The sequence below is a fragment of the Astatotilapia calliptera genome, chromosome 16 (assembly GCF_900246225.1).
Source record: "Astatotilapia calliptera chromosome 16, fAstCal1.2, whole genome shotgun sequence".
Lineage (NCBI taxonomy): Eukaryota > Metazoa > Chordata > Actinopteri > Cichliformes > Cichlidae > Astatotilapia > Astatotilapia calliptera.
Genome location: NC_039317.1, coordinates 18443600 through 18465830, shown reverse-complemented (window position 1 = coordinate 18465830; position 22231 = coordinate 18443600). Strand labels below are relative to the sequence as shown.

The window sequence follows — 22231 nt, the reverse complement described above, 5'->3', positions numbered from 1 at the left end:
GCAGGTCTCTCATTGCTCCATAAAGTTTTAATAGACACTGATGACAGTGAGCGTTGTGGCGCAGAGGAGTGGGAGTTAAGGTGAGTACTTACGACCAGCACCGACGTCCTCACCACCTCCGAGACACTTTGCCTGAGTTCAGCAGCGGTGCCAGGTTTACCCAGACCCCGCGTAAATTTCCTGGTCTCCGGATGCACCGGAGTGGCCATCGCTACGCGTCCCTTGGGATTAATTACCGTCCAATCCACGCGTTTTATCAACAGTTTACAGGAAACTCATCATCGGCTTATCCGCGCCTTCGACCGCCGCTAGTGCGCACCACGAGTTTGAAGTTGGGTCATGTTGTGGTGTGGCCGCTGGTACGACGCTCCTATTCCTCGATTCAGTTTTCGTTCTTGAAAATCAACACATGCCGCATCGCTCCGGAACTCTGCCTTCTCTTATCGGGTATTGTTGACACAATAAAGTGTCCCCTTGAGTAGCGTTTCATTGGCCGTCCATCGCCAGGCAAGAGATGTATAATCTGTTTTCTCCCTTGCGTACTCCGCCTCTTACCGGCTTGAAGTCCTGCCCACTTGCTGTGTGTGTGTAAGCTGGTGGGCCTGGACTTTGGACTGCGTGCAGTTACAGTATGAATGACTGGATCAATGCTTCCCCATTACCACAAAAATCACAACCGTGGCGAACAAGCCTCTGGAGTGTCATCACAACATTCCTCTTTTGTGACACCGGAAACTGGCCTTTAAAACAGTATCAAACGGCAGAGGTGTGGACTCGAGTCACATGACTTGGACTCGAGTCAGACTCGAGTCATTAATTTTATGACTTTAGACTTGACTTGAAAAAATGTTCTAAGACTTGTGACTTGACTTGGACTTTTACACCAATGACTTGGGACTTGAATTGGACTTGAACCGGTTTACTTGAAAAGACTTGATATTTTACCCCAAATATAAAATTTAACATGCATATTATATAGAGATTGAAAATGTGACGTCATTCACGGGTAGAACCGCAAAGGATTCTGGGAACTCGTGGCAAGCGGTACTAGCGCACGCAGGCTTTCAATTGAAATCAGTCACACAGCGATAAAAAGAAACACAAAAATGTCAAGAAGCCGTTGTATTATTAACTGCAATAGCCGGTCGCATGACAGCCACGGGAAGCCGACGGGTAAAGAGATCGGTTGTTATCGGATTATGTCGTTGAAGAGAAATTGTTCGAGCCATGTTTCCAAAGTAACAAAGACCCGGACGGATGGCCTGGATCATTCAAAGATCAAATATAACGTCCCAGAACACTCCAGCTCACAGGTTAGTCTGCTCCAAGCATTTACACGAAGGTCAGTGTTTTTTAGTAGTTAATACGTCATTTTCATAACATAATTGGTGATATAGGTTACAAGCAAGTCTGGCGCTGAACAGAAATTGTGGCGCTATGCTCCTTTGTTTATTGTGCATAAATAGTGAATTGTCCTGACACAATATTGCGTTTCGCTTCTGTTATTATGGTACACTGACAAAAACATATACTTTTATTCACAGGATAAAACAGGTTTTTTGTATCACTAATTGCCCAGTACGATTACAGCATACAGTATTATTGTCACTGCTACATTTCTGTGATGCTACCAGAAATTATTTCCACTACTAATTAATTACCGTTGAGCTCAAAGGTCCTATTAATAAACGGTTAATGAATGTGTATTTATGACGACGATTTGTGAGACTGGTAAACTTATGATACGTACGATGGTCTTTCGTTCTACACGGTGCATTTCAAGGTCCTGTACCCATCCGTCGGTAAGCTGTACCTGGACTTGTTGCAGTGACCGGAAGTTACTAAACTTCATGAGTGTATGCACTCACTCCAAGAAGCGTATAATTATAAATATGCATATAAATATGCTACGATGAGATAGCTGACTTCATCTAACTAGCAAATGTTGTCCAGGCTACGTTGGTGATACAGTTTTTTTTAATGTGTATGATATTTTTGTCATGCGATTTTAAAGCTGGTCCTACAACCGCATCCAAGAATAACATGCAGCTTATCTCAGAACTGTCGGTGAAAATTATTCTTGGAGCTAGGTTTAATTGAGCTGCATTTTAAAGAGGTGCAATTTCACAATTTGTGTATATTTTCTAAGTTCACTATTTTGTCATGTGTTGAGAAAAACACAGATTTTAAAATTACATGGTCTAATATTTACATTTAGCATATAACTGCAACATTATTTTTTCGTTGTTTTTTTTTTAAAGACTCGAAAGGACTTGAAATTCAAAGTTTCAGACTTGTGACTTGACTCGGACTTTTACACCAGTGACTTGAGACTCGACTCTGACTTGCCTGACATTACTTGAGACTTGACTTGAGACTTGAGGATAAAGACTTGAGACTTACTTGAGACTTGCAAAACAATGACTTGGTCCCACCTCTGTCAAACGGTACTGTTTTAAAGGCCATTTTTCCAAAGCTACTACAAAAAACAGATTATATTGAAAATAACTGAACTGGTTCAGTGACACACTATAAAAGACTGAATTTATGTACTACTTGTGAGTTAAAAACAAAAAGAGTACTCCCAAGTACTTGTATAGAAGCCTTCTAGCTGCACTTTTCATCTGATTATCTTTATTTTAATTTTTTACCCAAATTATTATATCTATCTAAAAGTAAAGTAATAACTAAAACTGGGAAATGATATTTTATTTAACTGAAAAAAGACCATCCTTTAAAAGAAGCTGACTAAAGTATACCGTGTGCTTATATAAAACTAAAATGAAAATCCTTAAATTGTGTTTACGTTTAGTTTATGTCAATGTGGTCAAGTTTGTCAACACATGTAGGATCAGGGACTTTGGTGCATATGCTTTTTTGTAAGGGTTGGTATAGTAATCATTACCATAAACCTGTTTAATGAGCAAATCTCCCCAGCAAACCAAATGAAAACAAAACAAAAACTCAAAATGAAATAAAAATAGAAAGAATAATAACTTTAACTTTACCTCCATTGGCCTTTTAAAACTATTGTCCACTACCTTTATTTACCATGTAGCAATTTAAACGGTGAAGCCTTACCTTTAACTAACAATTTCAGCTTTTAGCTATCAGTTTATGAATTGCTAAGCTAAAGAGCTAAACGTATTAACGTAATTTAATCCCATCCTTCAATTGCTTATTCACGTCCTTTCAGGTTTCCAGTTACATTTGTTTGCTAATATTACAGCAAAACCTTCTAGCAGTTGCTATTTAGCTAACACCGTTAGCCATTTTGTAAGCTATTTTAGCTATTTTACTATTAAAAATAACTGTATTGATTTTTGCTGCCATTTTCTACGCCTTATAGATTACTTTAACTTCATTGTTAACTTTTCTGTTCATATCTCTTCAAGTCCGCTCAGTCACAGTTAAGCTAATCTTTGGCTAACTCCCTGTGCGGTAGTTATTTGTTAGCCCTGGATGGGAGTCACAGCTGATAGCAGTGTATCCTCCCCACAAAGAGTACAGGACAGAAGGGACACTGTGCAGTGATGGCTTGACTGAGAAAGCTTTCTTGGTCAGTGATGCCATCTGCAGGCCACAGCCAACAGAGCCATAAACACACTGCACATCATCTTTTTACCTACTGAAAATCACCCCTGCCTCTGTACTGGAAAAAATACACAGAACTCGCAACAATCCGAGTTTGAGTATGTTTTTTTTTTTTATTGCTTTCATTTCCAAAGAGCTCTCTGCTGTCTGGAAAAAACGCTGCAATTCTAGGCAGAACTGAGGTTTTCCATCTCATATACTTCACTGCAAAACCCTGTCAAATGCATATTTCCATTCATTCAGACCCATAAACAGATCTGTGTTTATATGGGGAGGCAGCCTAGTTTTGTGAGGGCAACGTCGCTTGGAACTGAAAGTTTCTGTTTTGTTTTGCACATAATCCTTAAAGCTTTCAATTACACTTGCCATCATAACGCAGCGATCATGAGCACATCTCACATTTTCTCACACAACTGAATGGGAACTTCAGAGTTAATTTATATATATGCATATATATATATAAAAAAGCAGAACTCTGTGATTGGAATCATACAACAAATTTCAGCAAATAGAACATTTACTTCACTTAAAACGGCATCAGTGGTGATGGCAGCCACCCCTGGCCACAATGTCGAGGTTTACGTCAATAATACGACAAAATAATTTCATTTCCTTCTTTTTGTGCTGGGCCAAGCGTGGTCAGAGCATCAGCTGTTAAAGGGTGACCGTTTTCCTAGAATGAACACGTAGACAAAATGTTTATGACAATGCAGTGAGAGTTTAACTATCTAAGAAAGAATACTGAATATCTAGTATCAATGTGTTCCTGCATTTAAAAACAACCGATGACAAACATGTAAAACCAGAAATAGAGGAAGTGGTTCAGACCATTAGAAAACAGTATAAAATGACATCCTTAAAAAGAGGTTTCAGAGTTGAGAGTAAAAATGCCAAAAATGCAGTCTCTGATGCAGTCTAAACCAGCGGACATGTCACCATTAAAGCATTAAAAAGCACCAAATGTGCATGGACACATGTACAAATGTCCCAGATATGCGTAGAAAAGAAAAGCAAAGAGTCCGGAGTGGGACAGGACGGGCGGATGCCACCCGAAGGAGAAAGGGTATGGAAACTAGGTGAGCCAACTCATTAAGCGTGGGTCTCTTTGCCGTTCAGACCACGAGCTCGACTTGAGGGGACAGTAGCGCTGCGGATGACCTCCATCCACCTAAAGGGCAGAGAAAGGGCTTTTTAATCAGTCCTTGAAACATAGAGGATGAAAGAAAACTTTTAAAAGATGACACATTTGGTACCTCTCGAATGTGTATTCACTCTCTGATCGGAAGTAGTAGACGTGGGACTTGAAATGCAGCTTGAAGACATAGTCCTTGTGGATGTTTTCGGACTCAGAGGGGACGGTGACCGAGTAACCGAGCAGTGGAAGGCTGGCCAATGGGTAATCATCCTAGAGAGGGGGAAAAACAAAAGTGATTTAAATAATTTGGATTATATCCTGTAAATAATTTCAAAAGGAATCAACAGACTGAGTAACAGACATCAAAAATGTAGATGGGGCAAAATATGACACAATCCCTTCCATAATAATGCAATCATGTCATCCCTCTGGTGGTTTTCCAGAGGGATCCAATGAGGCTTGCTGTGAGAAAATACTGAAGAACAAATGAGTAATTAATCATATACACAAAGGACAAGCTTAGATTTTTATAGAACTCTGCTCTAAATCCACGTGGGCCTGGCATTGCATTATTTAGTATCAAAAGCAATGCTATACTTTTTGTTTTTTATACCCTTTTTGCTGAAAGTGCACATTTTGTAAAGATCTGTTCGTGTAAAGCAAACAAATTTGACAGCTAGTCTAAACTTGGGTGAATCGAGTGTTCTAGTTTCTGAACTAATGCAGCTTTAGCTTTGGTGTAAGTGTGGTTTTGGCATCTTCATTCGCTTGTATCGTCTGTTAAATGGGCTGGTCCATCTGTAGTGCTTGTCTGCTCTACTTGAGCAGAAAACATGTGTCTGATGTCTCATCCACCCATTCACACAAGCACCTTTTTCTACACCTAAGTGCTTTCTATAAATCTGTTTCTAAAGACAAAGGGGGACTGTGGTTTTGAGATTGTGGCCCCCAAATTGTGAAACCCAAAACTTAAGAACCACCTGTTCAGGCTTGCTCCTACTTAGCTTTATGTAATTATACTATTTTAATTGTTGTATCTTATTCTTTGTGATTTTTTTTGTTCAGTTACATGCATTTATGGTTCGATGCCTGGCTGCTACAGCCCGCCCTCAGGCATCACCAAAGCCATCCACATGAGATATTTTTAAATTATTTCCTCGTCTGCTTTCTGGAAAAAAAGCATACTAGCAGCAGCCAGTGGCTCCCTTCAGCCTTATAGTAGATAGATCTATGGTATCAATTTTAAAAACTTAGCAGCATCCTTATCAAATTATTGCATTCACAAGATTTTCAGAAATCTTGACCTCTAACCTTGAGGTTGAGGTCACTGGGGGTTGAATTCCTCCGAGAGTTTTAGCAGACACACTTATGGTATCAATTTGAAAGTCCTACGTGTTGTCACCCGCCCGCCCGGCAGGGTAACGACAATAGCCCATCAACGACACAACGCTGAGGGGTAGTAATGGAAAAGCTCCACTGCTGTCTTTCACCTTTACTGGAAGGTGCACAAGTCTCCATTGCAGAGCATTGACAGCATATTTTACAAGTCTTTTCAACTCAAACGTGTGCAGCACATTTAATTTTCTTGCAACTGTTCCATAAATTTTGGTTTTCCACATAATTTGTGCTAACTTCATGAGCCTTTAATACACAGAGGGAGTGTTTGTTTCTATAAAGTTTAGGAGTGGCATTATTTTTCTTGAAATTCACAGTATGAAATACTGCATGGGAAAACGCATTTACCTCAAATATGGCACACAGATTCGATATTTCACACTGAGATCTGATGCTTTCAAGACCAGTCGAGGGAGCGCACCACCATCCTCATAGTCAAACAACAGGACTTTGAGAGCGTGTACTCCTTACCTGGTGAGACTTGTAGAAAAACAGGCTGAAGTTGGTGAAGACAACCCAGAGCTTCTGCCAGCCGTTGCTGTTCTTGAACTTCCTTAGTAAGTTTCCTGATAGCTGATTCTACAAAGAGAAAAACAAGCCTGATTCTGACGCTTTGAAAGCCATCCATATCTCACTATTAGTGCAACACTCGTGAAATTTAACTTCTACCTGCACTTTCAAACATGCAATCAAGCTACTTTGTCTACTTTTCTAAAGAGGCTTCATTTTACTAGGTATAGCTTCCAACATGATCTGATGTCGTTGTGTTGGTGCTGTTCTCAGATCAACAAAACGAATGTTGCCTCAGGTTCAACATTGCAAGTGACCAATCACATTGTACTGATGTCATAGCTTTGCGATTGCACCATCACACCACAAACCACATCGTAACGCTAACCCCATAACCTTAACCCCCAACCATGAGCAGGTCTTTTCCAAATCGCAATGCTATGACATCATAAAAATGCGATTGGTCAGATGCAATGTTGATCCTGGACAAACACCAACACGAGGAGATCAGATATACTAAAGGTTCCCGCCCTAATCTGACACACACAGTGTGTTCAAATTCGTTCATTTAAATGAATTAGACACACTCAAATAATGATTAAACACACTGAAGCCTGCATAATTATTCCTCCTCTTCACACTGACCATTAGCAGACAGTCTGTTCCCATTTTGCCTGTAGTATGTAAGAGCGAGCATGTCTAGTTGGGAATCACTGGTTTAAAAGAATAACTATAAGGCAGGAAGGAAAAATCACAGTTTTGGCCCCTCTGCAATAAATTATGCTTAATTAAAGTCTTTAATAGTGGTGTTAATACCATAATATTTCACTATGTCGCTATGAGGTATTACTACAACTTTAATTTCAATTTCCTCTCTATAAATCTTGCTTCCTGCGATACAGTTCAAATAAAACATAAACACAGGGCCTCTCCTGTCTGCCTGGCTCCTTTACCTCTAGACTCCTGCAGGATTCACTAAAGGAGAGGCTCTGAACACGGTACCAGCAGATAACAGACAGAGGCACTGGTCCCTGGCCACTCGGGGGCCCCACCAGGGGGGTCTTATTCTCACTGACTGGACTAGGCTCCTCTACCACGCAGGAATGCACAGACGTATGGGGGAAAGAAAGACAGACAGACAGAGAGAGAGAAAAAAAACAGACAGGGAGGGAAGGAGGGACAGAAACACAGAGACTGAGTAGGTGAAACACAGGCATGCAGTGGCAGGGGTTAACACTCAGGCCGACGGTGTGTCCAGGCAAGGCTGTGAAGAGGACATTGTTACAACTACAGAGGAAGAGCAGAACTAGATCAGGACACAGCTGGGTTTTAGGAAGGCTACATCCCAAAACAGGATCCGTTCTGTTAATGTGAATGAGGACGTTTAGCACATCTACGTACTGCTCTCTCTCTCTATTTATAGACGGTCAGAGTTGCCGGGAAGAGAAGAAAAAGGACAAAACAACTCAGGAAAGCGACAGTTTGGAGTTTAGATCAGGACATCACATTGGCTACTGCCAAAAGAAGGAAACGTGAGAACAGTAACCTCCTCGAGGCTGTAAATGAAGTAATCCAACAGTAACTCGTAAAAATAATTCAATGAATAAAAACTCCCCATACACAAAAGATCAGAAGCAGATCGGTTTAAAAGCACTGTGTGGAGGATTTGTTGACTAGCAGTGGTACAGCTGAGTCATGTTTTCACAAACACTGACTGATCCATGGAGTTTGCTTTGATGCAAATGCATGAGGAACCTTATGCATAAGGGTAGCGTCACATCACATCCTGTCACTGGTTTCACACTATTCCATCGACAGACAGCTGTTTGCGTGAATTTTACGGAAGAGGATTAGGGCCACTGGAAAAAACAAAAAGCGGGCACGTCTTTTTTTCTTTTCCAGAATTCTGAGAAAAAAAAGTCAGAATTCTGAACTTAAAGTCAGAATTCTGACTTTTTCATCAGAATTATTTTTTCTCAGAATTCTGACTTTAATCTCAGAATTCTGAGGGGGAAAAGTCCGAATTCTGAGAAAAAAGTCAGAATTCTGAGAAAAAAGTCAGAATTCTGACTCAGAATTTTTCTCAGAACTCTCAAAAAAAGTAGAATTCTGAGAAAAAATAATCCTGATGAAAAAGTCAGAATTCTGAGAAAAAAGTCAGAATTCTGAATCAGAATTTTTCTCAGAACTCTCAAAACAAGTAGAATTCTGAGAAAAAATAATCCTGATGAAAAAGTCAGAATTCTGAGAAAAAAGCTAGAATTCTGAGATTAAAGTCAGAATTCTGACTTTTTCATCAGAATTAAAAAAAATTTCAGAATTCTGACTTTAATCTCAGAATTTATTGAACTTAGAATTCTGAGCTTAAAGTCAGAATAATGACTTTTTTCTCAGAATTCTGGAAAAGAGGAAAAAAAAAAGATGTGCCCACTGCCCCCCAGTGGCCCTAATCCTCTTCTGTAGAATTTAGAAAAAAAGAATGCACAATTTAAAAAAAATTAGGGCAGTCTTAATCCACAAGTTTATAGTTAAACTTATAGTACTGACCCTAAAGAAATGTTTCTAAATCTGCAGCTTCACTTGGCTTGATGGTGACTTATGGTGAATTTGAGCTAAATGTGGTAGTTTGCAACTAGCTGTCATTATAAAAGAGCATGTGGCATTTAAGGACACAGATACCTACTGGAAGACTGAATTTTTAGATCTGACAGTGTGGATGGCTACAAGGAGGAATCCAAACGAGCCATAATGTTGCTTTGTATCTGCTTAATGTGTAAATAAGAAACTGTCGCTGACTATTTTGCCTTCATCAAAACAAAAACAAAAATAAATTAATTATAATTTTCAAAGTGCTGCTCCAAAGTGGTCAATTATACTTTCACAAACCGCTTTATTGCGATTACGTTTGATGTGTTTATTTGCCTTCAGAGCTGCCTTCATTTTTTCATGGCATGGACTAAACAAGGCGCTGAAACATTCCTCAGTAATTTTAGTCCACATTAATAGGATCCCTTCACAGTGCACCTTTAAAAACTCACTTGTGTTTCTTATTTCAAGAGCAAACAAACTTCTTTCATTATTTGTTCCAATCAAACTTGTTTCTGATTTAATAATAAGTGTTGTGACATTTAAAAAAGAGTGACCCTTGCTAATCTTGTTTAAAAACAAAAAAAGCATTAATGCTCCAGCTGAATTAGTAGTTAATGGGATATAGCAACCTGTTAAGCAGCTTAAGGGGGATACTGTTCCCACTGAAAGATCATCAAAGTGAATTCAGATACAGCACACACTCAGAAACAGAGAAAGAAAACAGCGGGGCAGGAGGAGGGGGGCAGGTCTGAGGTGGGCTGATACCTCCACGGCTATGCTAAAGTCCACCATTGACACGCTGGTGTTCCTGTGCCAGCACACGTGCACCATGGTGTTACCACGGTGAGGCGTGGGCTTCTCCAATGACACGTGGGGAGCTGTCATGTCGTCCTCGGACTCTGCCTCCACCGAGGAGTCCTCTGGGCATTCTGGGAAAGTCAGGAGGTTGTTACTGCTAGACAATGAGCAGGATGATGAAAGAGGGGGAAGGAGAGGCGCTAAAACACAGACAGCGTCAGACCAATCAAAAATCAGCATGTATCTGGGAATTCACATGATGTGTCTCTTAACAGTTAACGCTGCTTCATCACAAAGTCAAGCTTCTCACATTCAGCTGTGTGGCTTCGTACTAACTTACTGTTGTCTGTCAGGCTGCTGGTCAGCAGCTCAGATGAAGGCCCGTTGCTGGTTTTTGCCATTTCTATCGCCATCTTTACGTCCTCCATCCACTTGTCCATCTCTACCAAAGAACTGGAGGAAAAAACACACAAATGGACAGAATGCTGAACAAAACAAGCACAAAGAGTCGCAGCAGGGTAGGCCCGGTGGTCAGAAATAGTCTGGTTAGCCCAGCCAAATGTTCCTCTTAAATAACAGTAAAACATGAACCATCTGTTTATTGAGGCAAAGCGAATCAGTTAAACATCTGAGGGCGGGAAAAGCATGAACTCACGTTGTTGTTGACTGCATGCTTTATGAATTGAATTTATTTTTATCTTCCAAGTATACTTTCTTATACTGTTAGCTTATGTTTATTTGATTTAACAAAAAAAAGAAATATGCAGATGAGTTTTTAGTAGCTTTTCTGAGTAACCTGCCATCCTCCTCTCAGGGGGCAACATCCCTCTGTTAGAGGGTAAAGCAACAGACTCTGTGTAGCCAAAGAGGCTAAAAGGGAAAAGACTGAAAATCACAATTTTATGAGCTCACTGTAACTAAAAGTAGATGCTTTTAAAGATGTAACTCAACGGCATCTAAAATATTTTTAAAAACCTGCCACTTTAGGTTCAAGGTGCAAGGTGTTTGCTGGCAATCGTACCTAGCTGCTACTACTACGGACTGCCGTTGCCCAACCAATGTGAAGGCATGAGGTACACCCCACTCATCCTCACTCTCTCTGATCTGGAAGAAGAACACAGAGACACAGAAAAGACATTAGAGAGCTGCAGTATCTAGGACAGCAAAGACCAAAATAGGCAGAAAAGGAGGGAAGGCGGGAGGGCGGATGAAAAGGAAGCGAGAGAGAAGCAAACGTGTAGCTGTCCTGAAAATATGTGTGTATGTGTGTGTGTGTTCCTGTCTACCTATCTTTGTGAGGCCCGAAATCTGCATTCTACTATACTTGTGAGAACCAACAGTCACTTGTGAGGACAAACACGGGTCCTCACAAATTTGAAGGCCTTTTTCAGGCTCAAAATATTGTTTTGGTGTCAAGGTTACAATTAGGTTATGGTTAGGTATTAGGGTAAGGGTTAGGGTTAGACATTCATTTTTAATGGTTAGGGTTAGGGTAAGGTGCTAGGAAAACCACTATGTCAATGAAGGTCCTCACTAAGATAGCTGAACGAGCTTGTGTGTGTGTGTGTGTGTGTGTGTGTGTGCGTGTGTGTGTGTGTGTGTGTGTGTGTGTGTGTGCGCTAGAGTGGGGGCAGATGTTCTCTAGTAATGACAAACTGGTGACAGCCGCTCCAACGCCCTGTGTTCTTCTGAGAGACAACGGCACTTACTGTCATGCCATGGAGCGGCAGCTGCCCATGCACTTTGAACTGATTCGTCGCCGTCATCCCTCGACTTGTGTATAAAATGACGTCATCAAACTATTGCAAAAGAGGCAGAGGAGGACACGTTAGCTAAAAATCCTAAGAACAAATTAACAACTCGGTGGCATTAAAAACCAAAACTTAACACTGATATCCTGCACACACAAACGCTTCTCTTCATGCTTATGCAACCAAATCAAATACTCGTGTAAAACACTAAGGCCGCCAAAGTTCAAAGCAACATGTGCTACGTTCCCCTGCTTGAACCTTTGCGGTTGCACTAAATCTGCCAACACCATCTCAGTAATGCATAGCCGGGCAGGATAAAAGCATGATTATCATTTCTGCTGAGATCAGTCAGCTAAATAATTCGATTAGTGATATGAGATGAAGAAAGTGGGACGTTACCAGGAAAAACATTCGCTGCTGCAGCCCTTTTCCAGACAGTTTACTGAGGCAGCCCAACCTGATGAACTCCTGAGGAAAGAAATCATTTGTCACAAAATCTAAACAGAAACAAAAAGTTAAACAAATCTCTCTCCTGTAGATTTCAAACGCACCCGACCAGGAACAACAAGATTGTCGACACCAATCAAATCCTTCTTCAGCTCCAGAAGTTTCTGCAAGTTCTCCATCTTGATTAGGCTTCCCTGAAGCTGGTCCACCACCTCAGACACATCAGCTAGAGCAGCTGGACACCAACCAGAGGTAAGAGATCGTTACAGATGCTCCGTTACACCAAAACACTGAAATATGCTTCTGTGAACTGAGTGTAACACCTCTGCAATCCCTGAAGTCCACATGAGTAGCTGGGTAATGTTTGCACAGGCGCTCCAGGATCTGCTTGTAGTGAATGAGGCGGTGCAAAGGCCGCAGAATAAAGACGTTGAGGGGAATGTAGCAGACCTTTTGCAGCTCGAAGTCTCTGCAGAGACCCTCCAACCTTCGGGACGCCTTGCACGCCTTCTCAAGCTCCAGCAGGATTTCAGACTGCTTACTCAGGTTTGCTGTCAGGGGCTGCAGGTAAGACTTGTTATCCACGAACAGTCGTGATTTTCTCTAATTAAACACGTATAGAAGTTTAACAAAAAGTCACAGCTCACCTTCAAACCCTGAAGGTTCTTCAACAGGACATCTCCAATGCGCTGGTAGTCTCCCTTAATGTGTGCATTAGAGCGTCCTTCCCTTAAAAGAGAAAGACAGCAGTCCCTTTTAAGCAATGTCTCCTAATCAGTGGTTACTATTGGAGCTTATTTCCTGTTTAGCTTGCAAAATCTTCTTTAAAATATATGAAGAATTGCGTCGCTTTATGATGGTTCAGAAAATACAGCTTTCTTAAAAAACTATTTCTATAACCTTTTTGTGTAATGTCCCAAATGTTCTTGCATATTCATGTGTGTTTGCCGCTCTGCTCATGTGTAAATTTTCATTTGCTGTACTTGTTGCCAGCTTTTCTTTTCTTTTTTTATTCATTGATTTATTTTCCTGTGTGAAGCTTATTGTAATATCTGCCTCGCTTTGAGCTACATGAATAAATATTATTATCGTTGTGGACAGCGGATGAGCCGGGTAAGCTACATGAAAGCACTTTAATCTCACTGACTATTCAGTCACACTGCGTTCAAGAATAATTCCAATGAAGTTGGAATGGACGCGTTTAACTTCAAGAAACACCAGCAGGTGTCTCCCTTGAGCATCAGATTCCCCATGTAGGATTCATGAGGAATGGGGCTGCCATTACTGGACTTGGTCAGACTAGTTATTAATTTAATGTTAACGTTTTAGCAGGGAATTTAGGGGGAATATCTCAGTCTGTAAAATGCATCCTACTGCTCTTATGAAAGACAACTTTCTCATCATATTCTTAACAACCAAGGTCCATATCTAGTACAGTATTTGAATATGCAAAGCTGCAAAAAAAGAAAGACAAATGTAGGGGTGGATAATTTGCATATGCATTTGAATGTGGGTCTTATCAGCCGAGTAAAGCACACTATCACTTTCTGCTTTAATTTGGAGCTCTAATCAGTGTGACTAGATACAGGAGACTTTGAAATAAAAATCACGGACTGTAGTTAATGGCCATAAATTTTAACAGCTTTATGCGTCACTTTCTCCGTGTCTGTGAAAAAGTCAGTGTGTACTAGATAAAGCACAATCATTAAGGAGATCAGAGGGCATACACCTACAAACCAGAATAAAGGCAGGCTGTGGTGCAGCATGACTGTTGCTATGGCGATTGTAGCTCCTTGGGTCATCTAAAGGGACCGGACCGCCCTCTTGGGCTAAATGCCAGCAAAACTCATTAAAAATGGGGGAGGAAGTTGTTTTAAATTGAACCGTAACCCCCGACACATCACCGGGCTTGTTCCTGACCCTGCAGGAAATATCTGGAAGTGAAATGAGCCTCACCACAGTGCCAGCCTCTGCTCCACCTCCCTGAGAAAACCTGTGTGGAACTTGTGCAGAGGCTCAAAGGTGGAGAAGATGGCGTCCTTCAGGGAGTCCGGAGTTGCCTCATCTTGTCCCACGGCACTCTGGAAAGACTGGTATCACGGATACATGCATACAGTGATCTTTCAAGCCATTTAACGAGGGAAATACAGTTTAACCATAAAAGTCTCAGTTCACTAACAAAACCAGGTTTTTGAGTGTTTTGTTTTTTTCATTGTGCAGGTGGCAGCGCTTGTCTACTTGTGACAAGCAGGTCATACTTGTGACATCATGACAGGATGTTTACAGATGGTGTTTAAACTCTATTAGAACTTCCTGGTATCTGGATATAAGGCTGATTGTGGGTGAATATTTAATTTTGGCCTATATAAGAAATAAAATACTTGATTTATATGAACTACAGTGCTGTGCAAAAGTCTTGAGCCACCCATCATTTTATTATATTTTGCTTCCAAGGGGCCAGATTTTTCTTGTGTTTTTAAAAAGTGGTCTTCAGCAGTAGTTTTTCATTGGCTGTTTTTTCACTCATTTCTCACTCATAAGTCCAGTCGTTGTACCACTCATGTTAGGATGTAAAGAGGAGGTGAACTGGTGATTCTGGTTGTGTGTCTCTATGACAGGCGACCTCTCCACGGGGCACCCAGACTGTTGCCATATGACAGCTGGGAGAGGGTCCTTAGATTGGATAAGCAGGAGAAAATGGAAGAATGAATGGGTGTTGGGTTTTTTGTTTAAACTGAGGGAATTTGAATACAAAAACGCTATCAGATCCACCATGTAGTACCATCTGAAAAGCATTTGATTGGCAAAATCTTCATTTTTCAGCATGACAATGATCCCAAACACACAGCCAATACAGTAAAATCACACCTGGACAGAATAACACACAGAGGAATATTATCAGTCATGCATTGTCCTCCTCAGAGCCTGGACTTCAATATTACTGAAGCAGTGTGGGATCATCTTGACAGAGAACAGAACAAATGGCAGCCAGCATCCAAAGAAGAGCTTTGCATGTCCTTGAAGAAACTTGGAAAACTATTCTTGAAGACTATTTAAAGGAATTAAAAGAATGTTTTCCTAAGAGAATTTAGGATGTATTGAAGATACCAAATACTGACTTTCAAGCTTGTTAGAATTAAACAATCACCTTTCATACATGTTTACATATGTTTCAATAAATCACAGCAACTATTTCACATTTTTCTAGAAAAATATGAAGAAACAAGGGGTAACTCAAGACCTTTGCACATTTATGTATGATACCAAGGGTTACCAAGAGATCTCCACAGCGATTTTCTTCTGAGAAGAAGAGATAAAGTGAACAGGTAATGAAAAGCCTTTTGCCTCCTTTCAAATCCCTTAATTAGCTGAGGATGAATCGAAGAATCAATAGCCGACCATTCTTAACGCTGTTGTTTCATTAACTCAGAGAGAAGCCTTATGTTTTGTGTTTGTGGACATTGAACAGAAAACAGCTTTATTTAGTTGACGTGATGGGAAAAGAAGTGGGTTTTAGGAAAAGTGAGCGCTGGAAACGAGGCGCCAGCTGTTGTTCAGATGACTTCACCCTTAACAGCAGCGGCACCAACCAGAGCGAGGGAGCACACATACACATGCAGCAGAATAAAAGAACGAGGGCACAAGCCCACCCAAAATATTTATGAGATGTGTGAAAGACTCCTCTGAAAACTGCAAGCCGAGAAAAGCTGCGGCTTTTGAACCTGCCAGTGTAAAAGGAGAGCCGAATCAAACAACGGCAACGCTTCAGTCCAGCCTCATAAGGACATCCTCCTTGATTGCATGTGAAGGAGCGGTACCGCACATTTAATATCCTGTTTGTACCCAGCAATTAAATCTACAGGAGCAGGCTGAAGCAGTGAGTCACAGGCAGAGAGCGCATGCGGGTAAATCCATCTATCTCTTTAAACACAAACACAGTTTAGTATTCACAGCCTTGAACGGGGGGAGATAAATGCATTTCGGAGAACGAGCATGGGGAATGAATAAAAAATGAAATCGCATCTGCCAAAATATTCCTGTGTCACTGCCTGACTCTATGTTTTGGCGGGTGCTCTGCAATGGAGCAGCTAACCGGAATAATCAATGTTTTCCCCCCAGAGGACAAGCGCAGGAGAAAACAAACAGGAGAGCGTCGGCTTGGCGAGCGACTTGGCCCATCTTACCACGGTCACCACCTCGAGGTCCTTCACATACGTCCGTTCTGTTGTCAGCAGCTCCTTGGCGATGAAGTAGGCTCGATCTGTTGGGAACCTCTGCAAGGGCATCACAAACGAAGGGGGGGTGCAATCAGCTCCACAAATGTCTAACAGTAACTTTATTCAGGACAGATAATCTGGGTCCACTTCTATTTTGAGTAGCAACTTTATTTAAAAACAAATCTTTATAATGTCACAACAAGGCAATATATTAAAGTGGCTCTTGGTTACAAACCTTCCTTCGAACCTCGTCTTCATCATCAGTGCGAACGCTGCAGGCGTCGTTGAGCAACGGGCTGGTGAGCGGGGAAGGCAGCCGGCCGTCGGGACTGTGACTGCACAGATCCAGCAACTTCTGACCATTGACCATCCCGTGGGAGTGTCCAGAGGACGCGGACAGGTGAGGACTGTTGGAAACCACACCTGCACGGAGCCATAGGTGACCATAATGAGATGAGAAAACGATGCACGATAAAGTTAGGCAGCTCTGAGAGCACTTGCCTACTTTAAGCCGCAGACGGGTTGAGTTTTGCAGAAATTAAATAGTAAGAACAATTTTAATGACCAAATTGTTAGAATTTCTGAAGCAAACATGAGGTTTCTTTGCTTTTCTCTGTATTACATTGTTATAAAGCATTTGGTTTTGTTTTGTTTTTCAAACTGATTAAATGACACATTAGGAACAAGCTGAAGTGTGTGATGACATTTTTCGCCATGTTCTGACATTTGTTGAATACACAGCTAATAAATCGAGAATGTAATCAACAGATTATTTGATAGGGAAAAAAATCAGTAGTTTCTGCTGCACAGAAATGTCATCTTCGTCAGATGCCGTGGTGGCATTTGGCTAATAATTAAACTCTCCAGCATTCGATTCATTATCCTACACTGCACACTTTACCTAATGGACACCTTAGCAAGCTAAACCAAACTGTTTCAATCATTGCATCTGAGGTCTGCTTACAGAAAATATAGAGTCAGCCGTGACTCGCTCAACATTCCAGACAACTCTGGCAGTTTTCTTACCACGTCAATCAATACGCAAGCTGAGACAAATACTGCAGGGTGATCGAGAAGAACGGCTTACTTAGTGTCATCCATTCTGACAGCGTTCACTCAGCTTACTTACTATGTTCCGGCAGCAACTTGCTCACCTCTCTCTGGCGACTTCTGGTGTGTTGGCACGAACGCAACAGCTATAACAAGAACGCAGGCCAGTGCAGCTGGTGGCTGCAGTTAGCTCAATGCACAAGTACAGCTGAGGGAAGGAGTGACTCAGGCAAATACACACTACACACAATCTAGAGGAATGCTACAAAGGAGACGGAAAGGTTCTAACATCTACAGTGGGGACCAGACTCCAGAAAATACACCGACTTCAACGGTTTAAAAAGAAGGATTTGGAAAAAATATCGTTTTAACGTCTTTATTGACTCTGCTGAACACATATAGTTCAAAATTGTGTGAAAAGCAGCATAGAAAAGGCCCAGTGAACATCTACAAGAACACCGTGAGCGAATGAATGCAAGACAGAAGACAGACGTGGAAAAAGTGGGGATAAATGCATTCATGCTTCTAGGCCTGTAATAGTAAATGGCTTTATGAATATTTTAGTAAACTGCTTTTTGTTTTCACTCTGTTACTGCTGAGTCGAGAAACGTGTTAATGACAAATGGGTTAATTTGGAAATTCAGAAATTATATAATTTATAACATAAACACAAATCAATTTCACATTAGGTTTAATTTAATAAATTACACAATAAGTAAAAAATACTGTACATTTCAGCTCTTTGTAAATGAGCTTGCTGTTATTTCTCACAGTCTAATTTAATGTAAATGTCAATATCTTACTAGATGTAAAGTATTGAAATGACAGTAATAGCACAGTATATTACAGTACATACAGTAGAGTGCATGCAGAGAGCAGCCAGAGCAGAACAGCAGGACCTGAGCCATACCACAAATCTGGTTCATCACAGCATGCATTGCAAACAAACCATCAAGGACACCAGTGGGTGAGAACAAACACAAGCCTGGCCCACACTGCAGTGATCCAGTAACTCCCAAATCTACATTATCTTAACACCATCTCTTAATTTTGATTTATTATGGATGGATAGACTTCAGTAGGTATTGATAGAAGTGTAAAACCATCATATCTCACTTTTGATATGCCTCTTAATGTCAGCGCTAAAGACTTTCTGGGGGGCAACCGCTGAAGCAGTTGATATGATGGATGAGCAAAGAGACTCTGTGCTTTGAGGTGCTGCCCTTAAACTGCCATTCATACATAGAGTAACGCACGCATTCACCGATACTAAAACCCGCACATTCCCAGGCTCCTGTCATCTACAGTCTCGTTATCTGGATCATTGCAGAAAAGGGAACCCAGAGGCTGGTAATCTTGTTTTCTTGTTTTTTTCCTCAACCACACATTATGAGTTACAGAAAAGATAGACATGCATTCAAAGTTAGAAAAAGAAAAACTTACAAGATCAAACAGTTTCATGCTGACAGACAGGGACAGAGAAAAATAAAGAAATGAAACAGAGAAACAAAAAATGTAAAATAAAGCTCAACCGCTTGTTAAACAGAATACACAAAGACAAGCATGAAGACAGGGGTGCAAAAGAAAGTTAAGAAAAGAGACTGGAAATAAAAGTTAGGAAGACTGCAGCTCGGTGATGCCAAATTACTGCCAGAGATACTTGAACGCAAATCAAGAGCAGACTGGGATTGTCAACACTGGGCATGAAAAGCCACAAACTGTTGTGGAGTGACCACAGTGTAACACTGCAACACACACGTGCTTTTAACTCTATCAGATGAAGCCACTGCCGGTCCCGCGAAGCTACTACTCACGCAAATCTTGTGATCTCGTAACTGCCAAAACATCTGTGAACAAGAGAGCGCAACTCCCCCCACAGGGCAAGGGCTAAACTAAAACTCTGATACTTTGTGATGTTTTTATGACAACATGCTGATGTCAGATTGGTTTTTTTCAAGGTCAACTTTAACCTTGCGTGCTAAAACTGCTTAGGTACTCATGTCCCCCAAGTGAAGTTTGAAAACGATCCATAAAATTGTGGGTAATATATAACTTTTACTAATTTTCACATTGGATGTGACCTTAACTTTGACCCGATTTTCACCAACATGAAATCAACTCCAGCTGTTATTGATATCTAGCATCACACAAAATTTTGAAAATTAGATCTTGATAGCTGTGGACGCTAGACTGATTGCAAACAGATACACAGACAAGCAAACAAACAGAGCCGATTACACACTCCCTCCCTTTGGCGGGACATTTAAACATGACAGCTAAATCATAAAGTTTGCTTCAAGTTAATGAGTGGAGGTACTGAATATGGATCAGCATCACTTCAGACCAGAACTTCTCACAACAATCAAATAGTAGGTGCTGCATTAAGAGTAAAAAAAGAAAGGTAAATGTACAGAAGTTAACAGTTACTACTACCTCAATGACACATCAACAGACCCCAGAAAATATTAGTACCAAGCACAAAGTGTCTTATGCAGAAACCTTTAAAAAAAATGTAACTAATTTCAAATAGTTAGATGTGTCTATGGACAGCTATGGAGCAAAATGTGGATTTTCCGTAGGGAGTTTTAAGGCATCGTCTGACTTATGAATAAAATCTACAACATTTTTAATCAGCCTCACGTTTCAAACTGTCTGAAAGCCTCTGTACTCTCTGTAGTTTTTAATTAGTAGCCATTGAGTGTAAAATCCTTAAAAGGCACGTGTCTATGTCCAAACGGACATGTTAATATAATTAAAGAACAGCGAGGCTGAACATTAAAGCCGCTCCATGAAATGGGCAAGAAAAGCCTGAACGCATACATTCGGCTACGTTTAAAAAGTGCTTCTACTCAGCAGTGCTGTGCTGTGACCACTATGGACTCGGGAGTGTGTGGATGTGAAAAAGCCTCCTGCTTACGTTCTGACCCAGACCCCTCTAGCTCTCAGTCGCAGATGGTTTAAAACTTTTAGCGCACTTAACAGCTGAAAATGTGTCCGATATCCTCATCGCTGAAGGCATGGGAAGCATCCTCATCTGCCTCCTCATCCAGCTGGAGGCTGCCAAAGGAAAACGTGTTTCTTGGTATGGGGGAACTAGAATTAGCCTCCGCTGGGCTACCAAACATCACGGGGCTGCTGCAGTTGCCCCTGTTATTTTCTAACTCCGACTCGCTGGACTCTGAGCCGCTTGTGTTCGGGCCATCGTTCATTTGAACTGCTCCGTACTGTGTGACACCGGTTGATCTTAATCGTTTCTGCCCCAGACTGGTCCGCGACCTGCCTGGCGCAGTTAGCCCATTGGCCACCATGCGGCGCTCAAGAGCAGCCATGCGTTCAGCCCGAGAGAGGACAGTACGCGATTCTTGCTTTGCAGAGGACGTTCCTTGGACTGCGTCTGCGTCAAAATGGACTTTGTGGAATTTCTGTGAGCGAGGAGATCGGCCCATGACGGGAGAGCATCTGCCGTCATTAAAGTTAAGTGGAGTGGGACTGTAGCCGTTCTGGTCTATGCGACTGAGGGAAGGTGCGTGATGGAGAATGTCAATCACAGGACTGGCAGTGACACCTCTTGAACCCGTCACAGTGGAAACTGTTATAGGGCTGTTGCTCTGCCTCTCTTGGACACCTATGTCTCCTATAATGCTATGAACAGGACTTCGGTCAACCGTTTGGCATGACTGCTTGGGAGAATGTTCTAGCTCATGACTCATGATGAGCGATGCTCTAGAAGAAGAAGAAGACTCCCTATACATCCTACCCAGAAAGTGCTCCTGTTGAGCCTGCAGAGCCCCATTTATCCCTCCAGAGCCAGATCCCCGGGGGAGCATACCCTGTTCTCTATAGCTGTGGTCTGACCTGCTAGCCTGGTCCCTGCCCAAGTAATACTGAGCATCTACATCACTGCAGTCAATGTAGGGAATGGAAAAGCTGCCGCCTTTAGCAGCCCTAGATGCTGGACCTGTATTCAGATGTTCGGGGTGGGTCTGTCGTGTTGGGCTCCTCGTCTCCTCTGTCCTGGATACAGACCCCGTTCTCTCTTCGTGGCCATTTCTCTGATGCGAGGGGCTCATCCTCGCCCGCGAAGCTGCCGGGTCTTCTGCACTCACCAGGACCGACTCCTTCCAATGACGCCGAGGAGAATCAATTCTGTCCCCAGGAGCACCACTCTGCCAGTACGAGACAGGAACACAGGGTTAAAGAATTTAAAGACCACAATTTATTCATTGTATTCATTACTCTTACTGAAGGCCAGGATTTTAAAGGTTTTAAATAAATTCTACCTGACTTGAAAATACCCTGCAGTACCCCCATGGCTCTGTTTTGTTGGGCAGGCTGGCATCTTCTATGCACACACACATGTGCAGGGATACCACAGCACAGTATTGGGCTACCATGTGTCACCAGAACAGCCCTAGTGCTCCTTATTAATGATTCCCACTCCACAAAGTCTCTTGAACTGTGTTGGAGGGATCAAACACTATTCTTCTAAAAAGATGTTCTCTAATTTGGTGCTATGATGACAGCGTTAGCTGTATAAAACAGGAGTTTATTCATACCAGAAAAATGATCTTGGAGCATAACAGAGTCTTAAGATCCATGCCTCCGGATGAGTAGGCTGTATTTTGCTGTATTTTTACATTATATGCATTTTAAAAAGAGAAAACAATGTGAAAAGCGACACTATGGACTGTATTTGCTCAGACAACAAAAAATGCTGTATGCAACAAATTGCCCACTTAAAAGAC

The 22231-nt window shown here is 41.6% G+C and overlaps 2 protein-coding genes across 6 annotated transcripts in view; both read right to left on the bottom strand.

Annotated features, from left to right (window-relative positions):
* Positions 1 to 751, bottom strand: part of zmp:0000001200 (dedicator of cytokinesis protein 9) — a 73020-nt gene extending 72269 nt beyond the window's left edge. For 2 of the 3 annotated variants that reach the window (XM_026144454.1, XM_026144456.1), the window contains exon 1: positions 93 to 751. In XM_026144454.1, the coding sequence (XP_026000239.1) occupies positions 93 to 209 (117 nt within the window). In that variant the 5' untranslated portion in view covers positions 210 to 751. The remainder of the gene's footprint in view (positions 1 to 92) is intronic. The other variant, XM_026144455.1, reaches the window with a different exon arrangement.
* Positions 752 to 3681: 2930 nt separating this feature from the next.
* LOC113007666 (FERM, ARHGEF and pleckstrin domain-containing protein 1) overlaps positions 3682 to 22231 on the bottom strand; it is a 59436-nt gene continuing 40886 nt past the window's right edge. Inside the window, exons 13-27 of one of the 3 annotated variants that reach the window (XM_026144457.1) lie at positions 21445 to 21652; positions 16672 to 16859; positions 16404 to 16493; positions 14176 to 14309; positions 12867 to 12948; positions 12543 to 12780; positions 12324 to 12454; positions 12172 to 12240; positions 11731 to 11820; positions 11043 to 11125; positions 10362 to 10474; positions 9989 to 10221; positions 6596 to 6703; positions 4848 to 4999; positions 3682 to 4762 (exon numbers count right to left, since the gene is read on the bottom strand). In XM_026144457.1, coding sequence (XP_026000242.1) covers positions 4684 to 4762; positions 4848 to 4999; positions 6596 to 6703; positions 9989 to 10221; positions 10362 to 10474; positions 11043 to 11125; positions 11731 to 11820; positions 12172 to 12240; positions 12324 to 12454; positions 12543 to 12780; positions 12867 to 12948; positions 14176 to 14309; positions 16404 to 16493; positions 16672 to 16859; positions 21445 to 21652 — 1998 coding nt within the window. In that variant the 3' untranslated portion in view covers positions 3682 to 4683. Of the gene's footprint in view, positions 4763 to 4847; positions 5000 to 6595; positions 6704 to 7587; positions 7725 to 9988; positions 10222 to 10361; positions 10475 to 11042; positions 11126 to 11730; positions 11821 to 12171; positions 12241 to 12323; positions 12455 to 12542; positions 12781 to 12866; positions 12949 to 14175; positions 14310 to 16403; positions 16494 to 16671; positions 16860 to 21444; positions 21653 to 22231 lie in introns of all 3 variants that reach the window. The other 2 variants (XM_026144459.1, XM_026144458.1) reach the window with 2 other exon arrangements.